Here is a 19,403-nt window from a genome sequence, read left to right as displayed (position 1 = left end):
TTCTTCTGAAGGCAACGTGATTCTCTGCTTGACCAAACTTTAGTCAGGCTTTTAAACCTTTTCTTAGGCCCATCTGTGCACTTCCTTATAAAATTTAGTTTTAGCAAAGAACCCTGCTAAGTCAGTTTGGCGAGAATCCCCTACTCGTAATGTCTGATCATTCTCAGTGTCTGATTGGGTTCCTCATCCTGCACTATCCCCCAGCTGATGTCTGAACACCCTGGCCTGTTTTCAGCAAGAATCCTGTAAGTCAGTTTAGCCAGAATTCCCATTACCCCTGATGTTTCCTCTTAGTTAACTATCCACTGATCTCCATATGCTCCTTGGCTATATATTCCCACTTGCTTGTGCCATATTCAGAATTGAGCCCAGTCTCTCTTTCCCATTGCAACATTCCATTGTCATGGTCCTTATACCCATTGATGGATTTCCAAGGGATCAATGCTATGGTCCCTTTATTTAGGATCATAACAACATACCTATCGTGCTCGTCCTCAATAAGGTCTTTCTTACCATAATTTAACAAGTGTCGTGAATAACTTTTTCTTTAACAAAGGCCAAAGATCCTGTCGGGCAGCCCTCTTCAGACAGTTCCCTCCTCTTCAGTCCTAGAGGTGGTATGCCTATTGCACCATCTAAACTCTGCCCACATCTATGTAAATATTCCCTTCTATATTTCTTTGAAAATTATTTGGTTTGAATGTGCCAACTATCTGTTTCTTCCTAGCAATTTGACTGACTTAACAGCTCCTTATATAAATACTTAATTAAAAAGGAAAATAAAATCTAAAATACTTTTGAAAGTTATAAGCTAAAAGATAACAATAGATTTTAAAAACTACATCGAATACATACATCAATAAGCAAACATATATTAGGATAAAAGTGAAAGTCATGGAAAAAACATTTAGCATGATGCCATGTATGCAGTAAACACTCTGTAATATCTGCTTAATGTTATTAACATATTAGCAAATAGAGTGATTTCTCTGAATTGAGTGTCTGAAAATGACCAACAAATGTCTTGTATATTTGTAATAAGAGGGTTGGTGGTTACTATAGAGGCAATTTCCTAAGGGCAAAACTACGAATGGGAAGTACCTGAGGATTGAGCTCCCTCTCAGAAATCCAGGCTCTTACCACGTGACTTAAGGTGTTGGTATATCACCAGAAGGGAACCATGGTGGTTTTAAATATGTTTACAAATTCTTTGACACATTCCTCCTCAAAGGGTAGTATAAAATTCTCTGGATTTTCTAAATAGACCATCACATCATCTACAAATAGGGACAATTTTATTTCTTCCTGTCCAAGCTGCATGCCTTTTATTTCCTTTTCTTACCTCATTGTGCTGCCTAGGACTTCTAGTACTCTGCGGAGGAGTACTAAGAGCAGACATCTTTGTCTTGTCTCAATCTTAGCAGGAAAGCATTCAGTCTTTCACTATTAAATATGGCATTAGCTGTAGCTTTTATCATGAGTGGATGTTGAACTTTGTCAAATGCTTATTCTACTTCAACTGATATAATCACGTGGTTTTCTTCTTTAGCTTTATTAATATGGTGTACTACTTTGGTTGATTTTCAAATATTGAACCAATTTTGCATCCCTGAAATAAGTTCTACTTGGTTATGGTGTATAATTCCTTTTAATTGCTGAATTCTATTTTTTAATATTTTGTTAAGTTTTATGTGATCTATGTTCATGAGGGATACTGGTCTTCAGTTTTCTTTTTTTGTACTGTCTTAGTCTATTTTTGGGATAAAAAATAGCCTCATAAAATGAGTTGGGAAGTATTTTCTTCTTTTATATTTTCTGGAAGAGATTATGTAGAATTGATGTTATTTTTCTTTAAATGTTTAGTAGAATTCTTCAATAAAACCATCTGGGTCTGAAGATTTCTTTTTCAGAAATTTAAAAATCATGAATTCAATTTCTTTAATGGTTACAGGGCCATTCAAGCTATCTGTTTCATATTGGGCAACTGTGATAGTTTGTGCTTTTCAAGGAACTGGTCCATTTCATCTAAGTTGTTAGATTTACGCATGTAAAGGTATTTGTAGTATTCTCCTATTATTCTTTGGAATAACAAGGGCCTATAAGACACTCCCCTGTTTCATTCCTGATATTGGTAATTTATATTTTCTTTTTCTATTTTCCTTGTCATTCTTGCCAGAGGTTTGTTAATTTTATTGATCTTTTCAAAGAATCAACTACTTTTCATTAATATTCTCTATTTTATGTTTTCAATTTCACTTATTTTTGCTCTTTATTATTTCCTTCCTTTTGCTTGTTTTGAGTTCATTTTGCTTTTCCTTTTCTAGTTTCTTGAGGTGGGAGTTTATATTACTGATTTGACTTTTTTCTTTTCTAACGTAAGCATTTTAGTGCCATAAATTTCCTTCTCAGCACTGCTTTAGCTGCATCCCACAAATTTTGATATTTGTATTTTCATTTACCTTTAGTTCAATGTTGTTGTCTTTTAAAATTTCCCTTGACATATTGCTTTTTGACCAATGGATTATTTAGAAGTGTGTTGTTTAGTTTCCAAGTGTTTGGGGGAATTTTTCTGTTATGTTTCTGTTATAGATTTTTATCTTGATTCATTGTGTCAGAGAACATACTATGTATGATTTCAATTTTTAAAATTTAAGTTTCTTTCCTTCATGGCCCATGGTATGGTCTAGTTTGGCAAATGTTCCATAGGTGCTTGAAAAGAATGTGCATTCTGCTTGTTGTTGGGTGGAGTATTATATAAATGTCAATTACATCCTGTTGGCTGATGTTTTTCTGTATCCTTATTGATGTTCTACAATTGTTGAAAGAGGGACACTGAATCTAACTATAATTGTGGATTTATCTATTTCTTCTTTTAGATCAATCAGTTTTTGCTCCACATATTTTATAGTTTCTGCTGTTTAGTGCATACACATTTAGGATTTCTGTATCTTCTTGGTGGATTGACCTTTTCATCACTGTCTAATGTCCCTCTCTGTACCTGGTATTCTTCGATCTGAAATCTGTTTCATCTGATATATTAATAAAGCCACTCCTGCTTTGTTTTGGTTAATGTTTGCGTGATATATCCCTTTCCATTCTTTTACTTTTAGCCTACATTTATTGTGTTTGAAGTTAGTTTCTTTTAGACAGGATATAGTTGGGTCATTTAAAAAATTAACTCTGCCAAGCTCTTTTAATTGATGTTTTTAGGCCACTCACATTTAATGTAACTATTGATATGTTAGCCTGCCAATTTATTTGTTGTTTCCTGCTTGTTCCCTCTGTTTTTAGTTTCTTTGTTTTCTTTTATATACCTTCCAATGGGCTATTGGAATATTTTAAAAATACTCTATTTTGATTTACCTATGGTGTTTCTGAGTGTATTTCTTTGTATAGGTTTTTTAGTGGTGGCCCTAATTATCATATTGTACACAGAAACTTAACAAGAGTCAACTGGTGTCAACATTTTACCAGTTCAAATGAAGTGTAGAAACCTTAGCTCCCTTTATATCACTTTCCCCTCCTTTGTTTATAATATAATTGTCTTAGGTATTTCCTCTACATATATCTCAAACTCCTGGGCTCAAGTGATCCTCTTGCCTCAGCCTCCCAAAGTGCTAAGATTATAGGTGTGAGTCACCATGCTCAGCCTCAAGATTTCATCTTTAACAATAGTTTTTATATGATGTGTCATAATGTAGTTTTCTTCATGTTTCTTATGCATGGCATTCAATGATGGCTTAAATTTGTGGCTTTGGAGTTTCTTATCAAAATTAGAAACATTCTGGCCATTTTTTAAATGTATTTTTTCTGTCCCCTGTTCCTCTCCTTTGCAGACTTTAATTACACATATATTAGATGGCTTGAAGTTGTCCCAGAGCTCAATTATGCTCTATTCATTTAAAAAAATGATTGTTTTCTTTCTGTGTTTCATTTTGGATAGTTTCTATTCCTATGTCTTCATGTTCACTGATCTTTTTTTCCGTAATGTCTAATCTGTCAATAATTCCATCTAGTGTACTTTCCATGCCAGAAATTGTAGTTTTCCTCTCTAAAAGTTTGATTTGGAACTTTTAAAATATCTTCTATATCTCCACTTAGCTTTTTGAACACATGGAACCCAATTATAACAATTGTCTTAATGTCCTCATCTGCTAATTCTAACATTTATGTTACTTCTGTGTCAGCTTTAATAATTTCTTCATAAGTCATAAAATCCTGCTTCTTTGCATGCCTATTTAAGTTTTGATTGAATGCCAGACAGTATGAATTTTACCTTAATGGGTGCTAGATAGTTTTGTATTTCTATAAATATTATTGAGCTTTGTTCTGGGATAGTTAAGTTACCTGGAAACAGTGTGACACTTAGGATCTTGTGTTTATGTTAGGTAGTCTTGAGCAGTACTAAGTCTTGGGCTATTTTATGCCCTACTACTAAGGCAAGATCTTTTTGAGTCCTCTACCCAATGTATCATGAATTATGAGGATTTCCAGCTTGGCTGATAAGAACAGGTACTATTCTAGTTGTGAGTATCAGGCACCATTGTCTCTAGTCTTTTAGGGTGGCTCCTTCTTTGGCCTTGGGTAGTTTCCTCATGCGCATGTACTGATCAGTACTCTGCTGAATACTCAAGGGGGACCCTCTTCAGGTCTTTATAGAGTTCTGTATGTAGCTCTCTCCTTTCCTCTATATAGCTCTTTCTCCTCTAGCTATTAATAACTTGGTCTCCCTTAAGTCCCAGATCCATCTCCTTGACTCGAGGAAACCACTGGCGCCCACCCCTAGGTTCTCCCTCTCTGCATTGTGGTTTGGAAACTTTCTCAAGGCAGTAAGCTGGAACAATTCTTTTCTTTTTTTTTGAGATGGAGTCTTGCTCTGTTGTCCAGGCTGGAGTGCAGTGGCACAATCTCGGCTCACTACAACCTCCGCCTCCCAGGTTCAAGCAATTCTCCTGCCTCAGCCTCCCAAGTAGCTGGGATTACAGGCAGCCACCATCATGTCTGGCTAATTTTTGTATTTTTGTAGAGGCGGAGTTTTACCATGTTGGCCAGACTGGTCTTGAACTCCTGACCTCAGGTGATCTGCAAGCTGGGACAATTCTAAGTCCCACCTCATTTACTTCCTGTCTCCTGGGGGCTTTGTTCTTTGCTGCGTGATGTCCACTGTTTTGAAAAGTGTTTTTCATAGGTTTTATCTAGTTTTTTTTTTATTGTTTTAGGCAGGAGGGTAAATCTGCTTGCAGTTATTCTATATAGGGTGGAACAGTGACTTGCTTCCAACGAACAGAATGTACAGGAAGTGACAACATGTTACTTTTGGGACTAAGACATAAAAGATATTTTGGCTTCTTCATTGGTCTCCCTCTCTTTTGGATCAGTTGTTCTGGGAGAAGCCCACTGCCACAAATTAAGGACATTCACGCAGTCCTTTGAAGAGATCCGAGTAGTCAGGAAATAAGAATTTCTGCCAACAGCTAAGTGAATATGCCATCTTACAACTGGATCCTCCAGTCTCAATCAAGCTTTCAGATGACTGACATCTTGGTTACAACCTCATGAGGGACCCCAAGCCTGATCTACCTAAGCCACTTATGAATTCCTAACTCATAGTTACTATGAGATAATGTTTATTAATTTAGACCACTACATTTTGGGATAATTTGTTACACAGCAATAAATAATGAATAGAGGTACCAAATTATGCTCAAACCGTAGAAAGGATCAGTTGAATTTCTTAAATAATTTTATCCTTTTCCCATCCCCAACCCAGCCTAAGTAACAATGCACAGACAAAATCCCCACACTTAGCACTTGGAGCATTTATATTCAAAACTTTCCCTGTGTGACTTTTGTCAAGAAATAAACCGTGAGTTGTTGTAAGCCTAAGGTTGTGTCAAAGCAACCAGGGTATGTTCTAACTCAGGAAGCATAAAGTAATATATATTATTTTCATTCTTTATAGTATCAACAGAGATGTTATCATTCCACTTCCAATGAGGGAAACTAAGGCATTAATCAAAAAATAAATAGATTCCAGTCATATATTACTTTCATAATTCAGCAATGGATTTATGAAATTTCCTCTTTTGGAAATCTTAAATAAGACTTATATCCGTTTGATAACATATATTAGCAGCAAGGCTACCTCAAGGAAGGAGATGCATAGAACCTCTGGAAGTCTTTCTCATCACTATGATTCTGAATTTTATACAAGGGAGAAAGGGAAGATTGAAATTTTGAAGAGGAGCATAGATAATTGTTTATGTATGAAGGAGCTTTGTAAAAACACTGCCCCTGGCCCAGTGATTGCCTTCCATAACCCTAGGGGACAGTTTCACCTGAGTCTATGTGGAATGTAGAAAAAATATTTTCATGTTTTTGCATAGTTAGGGCTTTCTGAGCAAAGAAAACTGGTACCTGGGTTAAAGGGCAAGTCTTGTAATTTAAAAGATGATTGAATAGCCAGAGACCTCAGAAGAGATTTAGAGGCTTCCCTCCTTGTGTGTTTACATTTCAAAGGGCATAAAAGGAGTCAGTTGTTTACATTTCAAACATCTGTCAATGCCAAGGTTTCTCTCCCTCTCTCTGGAGTGGAAAGGGGCAGCTTGTAGCCTATTTATACTCCCAGATTAATAACTTTGGGGTTTCTCTTCAACAGTGCATACCCCTATATATGCAGGATGTCCTCTGGCTCTCATAGTGTCACTCGGGGGCTACAGTGTGTGGAGAAGTAGTGGGGTTATTGTTGTAAGTATTAATAACTGTGATCTCTATTCCAGAAACCTTACCACTGTATTTCTTTTCAGGATAAAATGAATAAATATAGATATACATACCACAAAAGGGAGGATGCACTCATGCTGATCTTGTACCATGTATAAACTGAACAGGGACATGCGGCTAGGGCCCATCAAGCTGCAGGCTAGAGAGAAGAAGTTCTGCAAAGCCTCACAGAGGTTGGCGCAGATGTCACCCCAGGACGGTAGAGCAATGTGCACAATGAGAAGCCGTGGAGGTTGCTGGTCAATCTGAGTGTGAGTGGAGGGCCCTTTACCAGTAGTTCGCCCAGGATGCATGGCAGCAAAACCAGAGGCAGAACTGTAGCCACCAGCTGGATATTGTTTACACCTATAGCGAAGGAAAGAGAAACCACTGGTTTTCAAACTGAATTGTGTGTGCTCTATTGAAATATAAAACACAAGTTGAGGGAAACAATCCAGAAAGGAGTCAGATTGGGTACTAAAGCTTGTCCAGGCCATCCTTTTTTTTTTTTTTTTTTTTTTTTTTTGAGACAGAGTCTCCCACTGTCACCAGGCTAGCGTGCAGTGGTACGATCTTGGCTCACTGCAACCTTCGCCTCCCAGGTTCAAGCAATTCTCCTGCTTCAGCTTCCTGAGTAGCTGGGATTACAAGCACGTGCCACCACGCCCAGCTAATTTTTGTATTTTTAGAGATGGGGTTTCACCATGTTGGCCAGGATGGTCTTGATCTCTTGACCTCATGATCCACCTGCCTCGGTCTCCCAAAGTGCTGGGATTACAGGCGTGAGCCACCACACCGGGCCCAAGTCATCCAATTTTAACAGCTCCCAACAGATCTAGATGTCTGCCTATAATGTAAGTCTGAGAATGTTTAGAGATGCTGAGTGGAACTAATAAAAAGTTACACCAAAAAACTCAAGCTTCTGTCTCAGAGTAAGCTATCTGCCCTCATAAACTTTGTTTCTTTATTAGCATTTATTGTACTCTATTATAATTTGTTTCTATGACTCCCTCTCCCACTATATTGTAACCTTTCCAAGGGTAGAGAACCTGTCTTGTTGATTTTATTCATCAATGCCTAGTATATGTGTGTTTAGTACCTAACGAATAATTCTTAAAAATGAAAATATGACTACATTTCTCCTTGGTTAAATTCTTTGGTTGTCTGAGTCTCTTATAAGGTAAAATTTAAACTCTCTTTAAGGTCTGTCATTACCTGATTGTTAGCCTCATTAGAAACTGTTTTTCACCTCAAGGTTTTCATGGAAACAATACCAAATATATTCACTTTAGTGCATTTGCTTATGCTGGTTCTCTGCCTCCAATACTCCTGCCTTCTTTCTTTACTGGCTACTTATACTTATCCCCAGGACTCAGATTAGGAAGAGAGAACAAATGAGAATGAAGAACCAATATAAGGAATGAGACAGGGACATCATTACAAATGCTCAAACATGAGAAGGGTTATAAGAGGACATAATGAATAGCTTTATCCTAATAAGTTTGATAAAATGGACAAATTCCTAGAAAAATGTATCTAACCAATACTAAAGAAATTTTAGAAACCTAAATACTCTATAACCATTAAGGAAATGTAATCAGTAATCAAATATCTTCCCACAAAGTAAGTTAGAGGACCAGATGATTTCACTGATGAGCTCCATCAAACTTGCAAAGATCAAGAATTTCCATCTTTTTTTTTTTTTTAGAGATGGGGTCTTGCCATGTTGCCCAAGCCGGTCTCAAACCCCTGGGCTCAAGTGATCCACCTACCTCAGCCTCCTGAAGTGCTGAGATTATAGGTGTGAGCCACTGTGCCCAGCCAAGAATTTCAATCTTAAACAAATTATTTTACGAACAGAAGAAACACTCCTCAATTAATTTTTTTTTTTTTTTTTAAGATGGAGTTTCGCTCTTGTTGCCCAGGCTGGAGTGCAATGGCATGATCTCGGCTCACTGCAACCTCAGCCTCCTGAGTTCAAGCGATTCTCCTGCCTCAGCCTCCTGGGTAGCCGGGATTACAGGCATGCGGAACCATGCCTAGCTAATTTTGTATTTTTAGTAGAGACAGGGTTTCTCCATGTTGGTCATGCTGGTCTCGCACTCCTGACCTCGGGTGATCTGCCCGCCTTGGCCTCCCAAAGTGCTGGGATTACATAGGCATGAGCCATGGCACCCGGCCTCCTCAATTAATTTTATAAGGTTAGCACGACCTTTGAAAGTGAAACCAGCCAAGCGTGGTGGCTCACGCCTGTAATCCCAGCACTTTGGGAGGCCGAGGCGGGCGGATCACGAGGTCAGGAGATCGAGACCATCCTGGCTAACGCGGTGAAACCCCGTCTCTACTAAAAATACAAAAAATTAGCCGGGCGTGGTGGCGGGCGCCTGTAGTCCCAGCTACTCGGGAGGCTGAGGCAGGAGAATGGCGTCAACCCGGGAGGCGGAGCTTGCAGTGAGCCGAGATCAGGCCACTGCACTCCAGCCTGGGTGACTGAGTGAGACTCCGTCTCAAAAAAAAAAAAAAAAGAAAGTGAAACCAGATAAAGGTGTAGTAAGAAAAAAAATTATAGGATAATCTCATCCATAAACTTGTAAAAATTCTAAAAATATAGAGAGATTGAAACTAATACTATATAAAAAGAATAACAGCAGGACCAAGTTGAGTTTATCCCAAGAACATAAAGTTGACATAACATTAGAATATCAATCACGTCATTCATCACATTAAATAAGTAAATTAGAAAAATGATATGATCATCCCAATAGGTGCAAAGAAAAGCCTCCGTTTAAAACCCAACATTTGTGCATGATAAAGACTGAGTAAGAACAGGTGATAGGAATAATCTGATAAAATGTATTTACAAAAATGGAGAGCAAACATCATTCTTCATGGTGATATGCTGAACGCTTTCCATGCAAGACAAGGAGCATGCTATCATCACTTCTATTCAGCATTATAGTGAAGGTAGTAATGAGGTAAGACAAATAAATAAAAGGCATTGCAATGGAAGAAAGAAAACTGTCATTGTGTGCCAATGACTGCGTACATAGAAAATCTAAAATAATCTACAGCTTTATAATTTTTCCCAAAAGATCTCCTTGTCTGTTGTCAAATTTTAGTCTTAGGGATCTGTTCATTTTTAAATATTAATTTACATTTCAAAGAACTACCAATGACAAAGTTTATCTCCGTTTCTCATCTTTTTAAATTTCATTTTTAGTTTGTTGCTAATGTATAAAAATATAATTAATTAAAACAATTTTTTATAGAGATGGGGTCTTGCTATGTTGCCCAGGTTGGTCTTGAACTTCTGAGCTCAACCAATCCAACCGGCTCTGCCACCCAAAGTGCTGGGATTATAGGCATGAACCACTGTGCCCAGCTATAATTAATTTTTGTATATTGATTTTATATTTAACAACCTTGCTGCACTCTCTTACTAATTATAATAATTTATCTGTAGAACTTTTTGGATTTTTTTGTTCTTAATCATATAATCTTTAAATAATCATATATACCAGGATACATGAAAAAAGTCAGATCATAGCAGCCAAAAGACTATTAGTAACAATCTTATTCACAATTACCCAAAACTGAAAAAAACACAAATGTCAATCTGCATTAAAAAGGATAAATCATAGTATATTTCCACATACAGCAATGAAGATGAATGAACTACAGTTGCATGTGGCAACGTGGATGATTCTAAGAAACATAATATTGAGTAAAAGCAGCAAGACACAAAGAACACATACACATGTAGCATGATTTCATCTACATAGATTTTAAAAATAAGCAAAAGTAGCTATATTGTTTAGAGAAGCATACACAGTGGTAAAACTATAAAGAAAAGCAAAGAAATTATTATCACAAAAATGACAGTAGTGATTTTCCCTATGAAGGAATGAAGGCATTATGATAAGAAGAGACAAAAGAAGGGGGTCCTAGGGTGTTGGTAATGTTCAAATTTTTTTTTTTTTGAGATAGGGTCTTACTCCACCACCTAGGTTGGAGTGCAGCAGTGGCCCAATCTCAGCTCACTGCAACCTCCACCTCCCAGGCTCAAGTGATCCTCCTACCTCAGCATCCTAAGTACCTGGCACTACAGGCATGCACCACAATGCCTTGCTAATTTTTGTGTGTGTTTTTTTTTGGTAGAGACAGGGTTTTGCCATGTTGCCCACGCTGGTCTCAAACTCCTGGGCTCAAGCGATACTCCCACCTTGGCCTCCCAAAGTACTGGGATTACAGGATGAGCCACCACTTCCAGCCTAATGTTCTATTTCTTGATATTTATTGTGGATATTGGGTGTTCACTTTATACTATTTAACTATATAGTCATGTTTTATGACATTTTCTATATATATGTTATATTTAATAATAAAAATATTTTTAAAAGAACATTAGGACAATCAAAAGAAAACATAAAAGAAACACGATAAAAAAGATAGCTAAAAAATATGTCCCCACCTCTGAGAACTAAAATCATTCTATATAATTGTTTTTAGCTAAAGAATGTAGGGAAAATTAAAGCTTCTGTGATTTCCCCTGTGACCAAGAGAAAGATAATTACGATAATTTTCAGAAACACTTTGGAATTTAGAATCTTTAAAAATGATCTAAGAATACATAGATAGATGTATTTCCCCAGATGAATTTGTGAAGTTATTCACTTCAAACTTCCCTTTTTGAATGGCGGAAGTCAGCATTTGTTCATTCAACATTTTTAAAAACTGAGTTCCAATTATGTGTTGGATACAGCTAGAAAAATAAATGAATGAATATGCTAATCTGTTGAAAGTTATCTTGAACCAGAAATCCAAATCAATTACTAATGTATTTACCAAGAAAGCACATATTTTTAAACTGTACTTTAAGTACATGGGGCCAATTTCTACATGGAATGCTGAACTTGAAGCTGACACAGAGAAATTCACACAAATAGGCAGTTAGAGGCCTTATTTAATGTATAATTAAATTTAATTATCCATCTCCATCTCTCACTTCTGAAAATGCCATTTTAAAGTAGAGGCAGTCCTCATTTTGCATGGTTCCAGTATATAGATTTCAGTTACTACAGTTTAGTTAATTAACACCAGTTCTCCAACAACACAGTTCAAATTTCAGTTACCATGGAATATTAACTGTAATTACATAAAGTAGTATCTAGCTCTTCAGTTCACAAATTATTACATAGTTATCAGTATCAATAGTATAGTTACTGATATCGTGTACTGATATAATATAGTGATCAGTGCATCATGATCAGTAATTAATTACATCACTTCTTTCAAAGTCTTTTGGTGACTGGTCACTGCAGATCCGTTATTCGGTTAAAGCTCAGACAGCAAAGTGCATAGTTGTGTCACCTCCTTGTCTCCTAGTGATAAGCCCACGTGATGTTTTACAAAAATGAAAATTGAAGGAGGAAATTAGCCAATAAAAAGAGCAGCAAAGAAATAAAAAATGATAATGCTGAGAGTGAAATCTGAATCTAACATAAGTGGAGTTAAAGGAGAAACAGCTGACTATGAGAGTGTTGACACTGCCTCCATTTGATAGACTCTAGAGAAGCAGCCAGAGGAATTTCGAGAAGGCAAACTTATCAACATACTTGAGGAAAGTCATTGTGATGAAAAGGATGAAGACGTCCTACAGAAAGGGTCACTGGCAAAAAGCTTCATTATTAAAGAAACTTTCAGAGATATTTTACAAAATTGAAGGTACAAAGGATAAAATGTAGGAAATTGACCCAAACTTAGAAGTATGACAGTTTGCCAAGACACACAAAAAATGTTTGCTCTCACAAGTTTTACTATGAGAAGAAAACAAGTACTGTTCAAACTACTCTTGATAAGTTTTTTTTTTTCAACAAAACACTTTAGCTTTCAATGTTTCTAATGTTTTAAGTTAGTGTATGAAAGTTTTACTGTTTTACATTTCCCTATACACTTAGTAAGAAAGTTTTAGTGTTTTGACAATTTTTCAAGGTTATAGAACGACTGTAATTTTTCCCATTGGTGTTTAAGATCTCTTTGAATGGTTTCAGCTTGCAGTCATTTTTCAATCCCACACTAATGTGCAATTGGAAGACTGTATTTTAAATGAGGTAAGAGGCAGCTGTCTTCCTTACATCCTCAAACATCATCAATTCATGCATCTGATGTGTCTGGGCATAGTACTAAACAGGATCTGACCTTATTTTGACCCTACACTCCCCACTTTCGCCAAGAACACTCGCTTAATGATTTCTCCCTGCAAACTGGTTAAAACTGGAACTGGGCCTTGAACCACCCAAAACCACCAAGTTACACCCAAACTAAAAACTCTCCAAGGACTTCCAATTACACCACTGGAAACAAAATGCAAATTCTTTACCCTGGCCCTAAAGTTGCTTGTGCCTTCTGCCCACATCTCCATCCTCACGCCAGGCCCTCCCCTGCTCGCAACCCGGGAGATCCACCTCTCACAGATCGGCCTCTCGCTGTGTCTCCCTCGGTGGATGTTCTGTTCCGTGCTGAGCTTTCTAGGTTAGGGCCCCTTTACATGCCCTCGTTCACTTTGTCACGTGATAAATGATTCAATGGTTCTCCCTATGGCAGGGCCCCATTAAAGATTTCGTGGGCCCTTTCCTCCATTAAAAAAAGATTAAAAGAAGTTAATGGATTTTGTAGGCCCTAAAAATCTCATTTTCCCCTCCTGATGTGAGAAAAAAATCAAAACACTTTATTTGACTTTACGAGTTCACTTTAAACGAAATGAAAACATTCTCGTGGCCGGGCGCGGTGGCTCACGCCTGTAATCCCAGAGGCCTAGGCGGGCGGATCACGAGGTCAGGAGTTCAAGACCAGCCTGGCCAACATAGTGAAACCACGTCTCTACTAAAAATATTAAAAACTAGCAGGGCGTGGTGGCGGGAGCCTGTAATTCCAGCTACTCAGGAGGCTGAGGCAGGAGAATCGCTTGAACCCGGGAGGCGGAGGTTGCAATGAGCCGAGATCACGCCATTGCACTCCAGCCTGGGCGACAAGAGTGAAACTCTGCCTCAAAAACAAAGCAAAACCAGAAGAAAAAAAAAATTATCGTGGCCCCCTGAATCCTCGTGGTCCCTCGGCATGGGGCCTACCGTGCCCGACGGATCAGCAGCCCGGCCCTCGGGCCTGGGGGTCCCGCGGAGGAAGCTCCGGGCCCAGACTCCGCGCAGGCCTGGCCGCCCAGAACAGTATGCGGAGGGATGACCCGACAGCGATTTCGGAGCCTCTGTCTGGGCGTCAGTCCTGCCCCAGCACTCGCCACGGCCCGCGCAGCCAACACCTGCCTGAGGACTGGCCCGAGCTCGGCCCACGCCCAGCCTGCGAAGTGGTGCCAGCTGCTCTCGGCTGCCCTCAGCTGCCCTCCCTCCCCGAGGCGTGGAGAAGCGGCCCTGTCTTCGGAAGGCTGAAGCCTCCTCACCTGGTCCTCCCGGCTCTCAGCGTGCGCCTGCGCGTTCGGAGGCGCCCCCGTCAGGCCCGCGCGGCTGGGTGGGAGTCTTACTGCGGGCAAGGCGGGGCCTGGCCGCCTCAGCGTGCGCTTCAGGTGACGCTTCAGGAAAACGGTCTCCAAGTCCCTAGACGCCCTGAGAACAGTCATTCTTTGTCCCTTAGGTAGAATTTTGTCTATTTGTTGGAAATACTGTGCTAAACCTGACATTTTTTCTTTTTCTACCACTTCCCTCCCTGAAACATCCCAGTAGCACCCCCACCGACCGTGTTATTTGTTTTAACTTTTCCCTTCCACATCATTTCCTTCAGCTAGTCGCTATTTTGTTCACTAAACATCTGTGGTGGGCACATTACGTGCCGTGCACTGTGCTCTGACTGGAGTACAGTGGATGTACAGACGATGGTCCCTGCCCTCATGGAAGTTATAGGCTACCTTCAGAAAGTTTTTTAAAGTCTTTTCAAACTCCTGTATTCCAAGAGGGTCTGTCCCTGTCTTCATATTCATTCTCGCTTATTTGAGGTTGATTCCCATAGTCCCTTTGACGAACTCCAGATGGGGTAGGAGCGTCCTGGTCCTTAACAGTTGGTTGGTCTGGGTCTTCAACTCTGTCTGGTTAAAAAGGAATTCTCTGAATTAGTCCACAGGAGAGGGAAAGAGAATGCTACTTCCAAGCTAGAAATGTACAAGCAGTTTTCCTTGTTTTCTTTATTATTATTATTTTCTCAGTTCATTGCCTAGATGCAGGTTGGAGGTGGGGTGGGACAGTATTTCAATGAATGGCACAGGATAGGTTACATGTTTCAACAGGAAAAGAGTCACCTGCTTGTATTCTAGCCCCACTAAACCATTTTGCTCCTATCAACTGTTCCTCAGGGTAAGAACAGAACTATTTAACTTGTGTCCTTTTTTAAACACTATAATCTGATATACAAGAGAGTTCCTGTGTTTCTGTTGAAAGGGTAGCTTCTCAATCGCTCTTTCCCCCCATATAGTCCAAATTAGCCTTCCTGTCTCTAATCTCCAGATTATCCTTTCCACTGATGTTAGAATTGTCCTTGTAAAAATATTTTGATCATATTCTTTGTCTTAAAAACGGCTTATGTTTCCTTTTCGGTTAAAGGGTCCATTATAACTGACCCCACCTACCTTACTAGGCTCAACCCCAACATTAACTGTCTTACTCCCCTTTGTGTTGCTATGCCAGAATACCGCAGAACAAGTCATTTATAAATAAAGGAAATGTATTCTTAAATTCTGGAGGGTAGGAATCCAAGGTTGAGAATCCCACATCTAGTGAGGGCATTCTTTCTGTGTCATCCCATGGCAGAAAGCAGAAGGGCAAGGGAGTACAAAAGAGCAAGACAGCAACAGGGAGCTGAACTCACTTTTACAACAAACCCACCCTTTCAGTAACTAACTTACTTCCAAGATAATGACATTAATCCATTTATGGGGGTAGAGCCCTTATGACCTAATCACCTCTTATTAGGCCCTACCTCTGAACACTGTTCCATTGGGTATTAAGTTTCCAGCAAATGAACTTTGGAGGACACATTCAAACTTGAGCACTAGCCTCACTCCAAACCATACCACCTATTGCTCTTACCTACTATTAATTTCTTTCTGTACCCTCTATAGCATTTATTAAAAATATGCAAAGAACTGTACCAGAAATGGAGACTATGACATAAGAATTGTTTTTTGAGGGTGACAAACTATAATGGTCATGAGAAAGCACCTTGCAGACTTTAAACTACAAGGAGTGTAACTGACCAAGGGCATCAGCTGCTGCCTTAGAAATCTACTGCCACATTTCCATGGAGGCCCTCTTCCCAGCCACTGACTGAATGTGGTCGAGATACTGAGGCAGACCCATTCCTGGGAAACAATGCAGTCCTCACACAGCACTCCTCTAATGGCCAACATTGGCTTGATGATTTCCCAACAGTCTTGCTGAACTATACTCCAGTCTGGAGTATAGTATGTGGAAGAGGAGTGGCAAAGATGAAGCAGTAGAGTTAGGCAAAGGGCCAGAACATATACGATCTGTGGACTATATTAAAGGCTTTGGATCTTATCTCATAGCAAAAATGGAGTGGGCTAGAATGGGGAGATAAACTGAAGTGTTTAAGCAGAAGAGTGACATGATCTGATTTGTGTACTGGAGAGAACGTTCTCCCTGCCTTTCCTGACTTAAAAGGAATGGATTGGGGGCTAAAATTGGGGTGGTGGCAGCAGGGCACAGGGATAAGACTAGAGTAGGAAGTAGCCCAGGCAAGAGAAGATAGTTGCTTGAATTAGGGTGTTGGTAGAGGGGACGCAGAGATGTGGGAGGAAATATTTAGGAGTTAAAATTAACAGGCCTTTGTGATTGATTCGATTGATTAGGAGGAATCCAAAATGACAGGGCCTAGAACACAGTAGGCATTCAATGAATACTTGTTGAATAAACGAATGCAAAGTCTCTGGCTTAGACAGCTGGAAAGACAGTAGTACTATGTATAGAGATGGGGAACATTGGTTTTAGCATCTACACAATTACCAGGATGCTATGAGGGTGGGGATGACACTTCAGTTTTGGGCATGTTGAAATCAAGGTGCCTGTGGTTACATTATGTGGCAATGTCCACTAGGCTCTTGGATGTGTGTGTCAGAAGCTGAAGAGAAAGATATTGCCTGGAAATGTAGATTCATAAAATCATTGTTAACTAAATTAGTATGAATGAGACTACATAGAACAGTGAGTTTTTTTTTTTTTCAAAGTGGGGATCTCAACTCATTAATGAGTAGTAAAATCAATTTAGTGGGCTGCAACCAGCATTTAAAAAAATGGAGTAGAATAAAATGCAACATGATAGGGAAAAAAAATGAGAATTTAGCTCCTGAAGTAAAGGTAAATATGATGTAAGTATGACTTTGCTAAAAATTTAACTCACTAATATGTACATTAAGTATGTGAATGCATGTACTTAAGTGTGATTAGGTTGCAATGTAAAATGAAGCTCTTGTTGTATGTTTTTTCATATGCAAAAAAATTGGAAAAAGATTTTTGAAAAAAATCAAAAGACAAAATAACCAATAAATGATGTTCAGAGAAGGGACTAAGGCCTAGGCTAGACTGATGAGAAGCAGCTTAGGAAAGGCATATAGTGGTGCTAGAGGAAGAAACTCAGATGGGGGTGCAGGGGGGTGGACAGGGGCTTCCATTGTGTTGAGGTTGGTTTTAGAAAGAAGATTTCAGAGAGACGATTTGAAGTGCTGATCCCAAATGCCTGATTTTCCCTCTAGGCTAAGCAATTTGAAATCAGGGACCAGGTCTTTTTTTTTTTTTTTTTTTTTTTTTTAGGCAGGCTGGAGTGCAATGGTGTGATCGTAGCTCCCTGCAGCCTTGAACTCCAGGGTTCAAGTGATCCTCCTGCTTCAGTCTCCTGAGCAGCTGGGACTACAGGTGTGTGCCACTTGCTATTATTATTATTTTGCAGAGACAGGGTCTCACTATGTTGACCTGGCTGGTCTCGAACTCGTCTTCAAGTGATCCTCCTGCCTCAGCCTCCCAAAGTGCTAGGATTACAGGTCTGAACCACCATGCCCAGCCAAGGGACCATGTCTTAATCTTCTTATCTCTAGTACTTAGTAAAATGCCAGGCATATAGTAGGCCCTTAATAACTGTTGAAAGAATAAACTAGAACTAGTACTTGCACTTTAGAAAGATTATCCTGATGGCAGTCTGGAAGGGGAGGGATTGGAGGTAAGGTTTTTGTTTTTTAAATGAACTATCACACAGTCCAGGTGAATGATGATGATGTACTGAACTATGATGATAATGGAAAGAAAAGGATGGATTTAAGTTATTTTTTAGTCGGATTTATAAGGACATAGTGGCTTCTTACATATGGGCATGGTAGCTAGTCTCCAGGAAAGGAGGCTGAAATCCTTGTTCCCACTGAAATCCCTGTATACTACCTGATGAAGTCCCCTTCCACAGTGCATCAGGGCTGGCCTGTGTGACAAGTAAAATATGGCAGAGTGGTTGTGTGTTACTTCTGAGGCTAGGTCACAAATATATCATTTGCTCTTTTGCCTTGTTCTTTTTGATCACTTGCTCTGAGGAAGTCAGCCCATTTTGTGAAGACATTAAATCACCCCCATGGAGAAATGCATGTGGAGAACAACCTTCACTTACTGCCAACAGCCACTACCAATTTGGCAGGCATGGAAGTCAGCCATCTTGGAAGTGGATCCTCCAGCCCCAGGCAAGCCTTCAGTGGACTGCTGCCCCATTTGATATCTGGACTGTAATCTTGTGAGAGACTTGGAGCCAGACCACCTAGCTAAACTACTCCTAAATTTCTGACGCAGAGAAACTGTGAGAGATAATAAAAGTTTATTCCAAATGTCTGATTTTCCCTCTAGGCTAAGCAATTCGAATTCAGGGACCATGTCTTTTGTTTGTGTTTGTTTTAAGCCACCAAATTCTGAGGTTAATTTGTTACATTTGTTTTGCAGCCTAGATAACTAATACAATGGGGGTAAAAAAGAAGAAAGCAAAGATTACCCGCTAAATGCAGACTAAGTGGCTGAAGAAGGAGCTAGGGTTGGGATGAAGGAGATGGTGAGTTATGCTCAGGACCTATGCTTGCCTTGTTTGTAGGATATCCAAGTGGATATGCCCAAAGGTAGTCTTTGTTCCTCGCCCTCAAAGTCCTACCAACCCTAGAAGACTCATTTCAAATGTCACCTCTTCTAACCTGGTCCTTCTGCACGTTATTATAGCAAACATGCATTGCTTCGTATTGCAATTATCTATTTGCAGTTATTTGTTTACATTTGGAAGCCCCACTACAGTGTGAACTCCCTAGGGCAAGGGCTGTGATTTTTAGTATTTTCTGCACAATCGTGTGTGTGTGTGTGTGTGTGTGTGTGTGTATGTGTGCGCGCGTTACTCTGTGCCCGCCCAGCACATAAGCAGCTGTCCTTAAATGCTTGCAAAGTATTAATTTTGAGAAACTTGGTGCGTGTATCCACGTCCTCTTATTAGTAAGTTTTCCTTAGTACAGCCATGGGCATTTGAGTTTTTGGAGTGGCCGGGGCAGACTCGCTACTCGAGGTCCCTGAGTGGCAGCCCCAGCCGACTTCCGAGGCAGAACTCCCACCTTC

General features: G+C 39.5%; 1 protein-coding gene across 1 annotated transcript in view; it reads right to left on the bottom strand.

The window, feature by feature from the left end:
• Positions 1-19,403, bottom strand: part of M1AP (meiosis 1 associated protein) — a 103,196-nt gene that overhangs the window by 82,868 nt on the left and 925 nt on the right. The window contains exon 2 of the mRNA XM_050754331.1: positions 6,837-7,128. Within this exon, the coding sequence (XP_050610288.1) occupies positions 6,837-7,128 (292 nt within the window). The remainder of the gene's footprint in view (positions 1-6,836; positions 7,129-19,403) is intronic.

This window comes from Macaca thibetana, chromosome 13 (assembly GCF_024542745.1).
Source record: "Macaca thibetana thibetana isolate TM-01 chromosome 13, ASM2454274v1, whole genome shotgun sequence".
NCBI classification, from domain to species: Eukaryota; Metazoa; Chordata; class Mammalia; order Primates; family Cercopithecidae; genus Macaca; species Macaca thibetana.
Note: the sequence above shows the minus strand (reverse complement) of the source record. Positions and strands in the feature narration are given on the sequence as shown.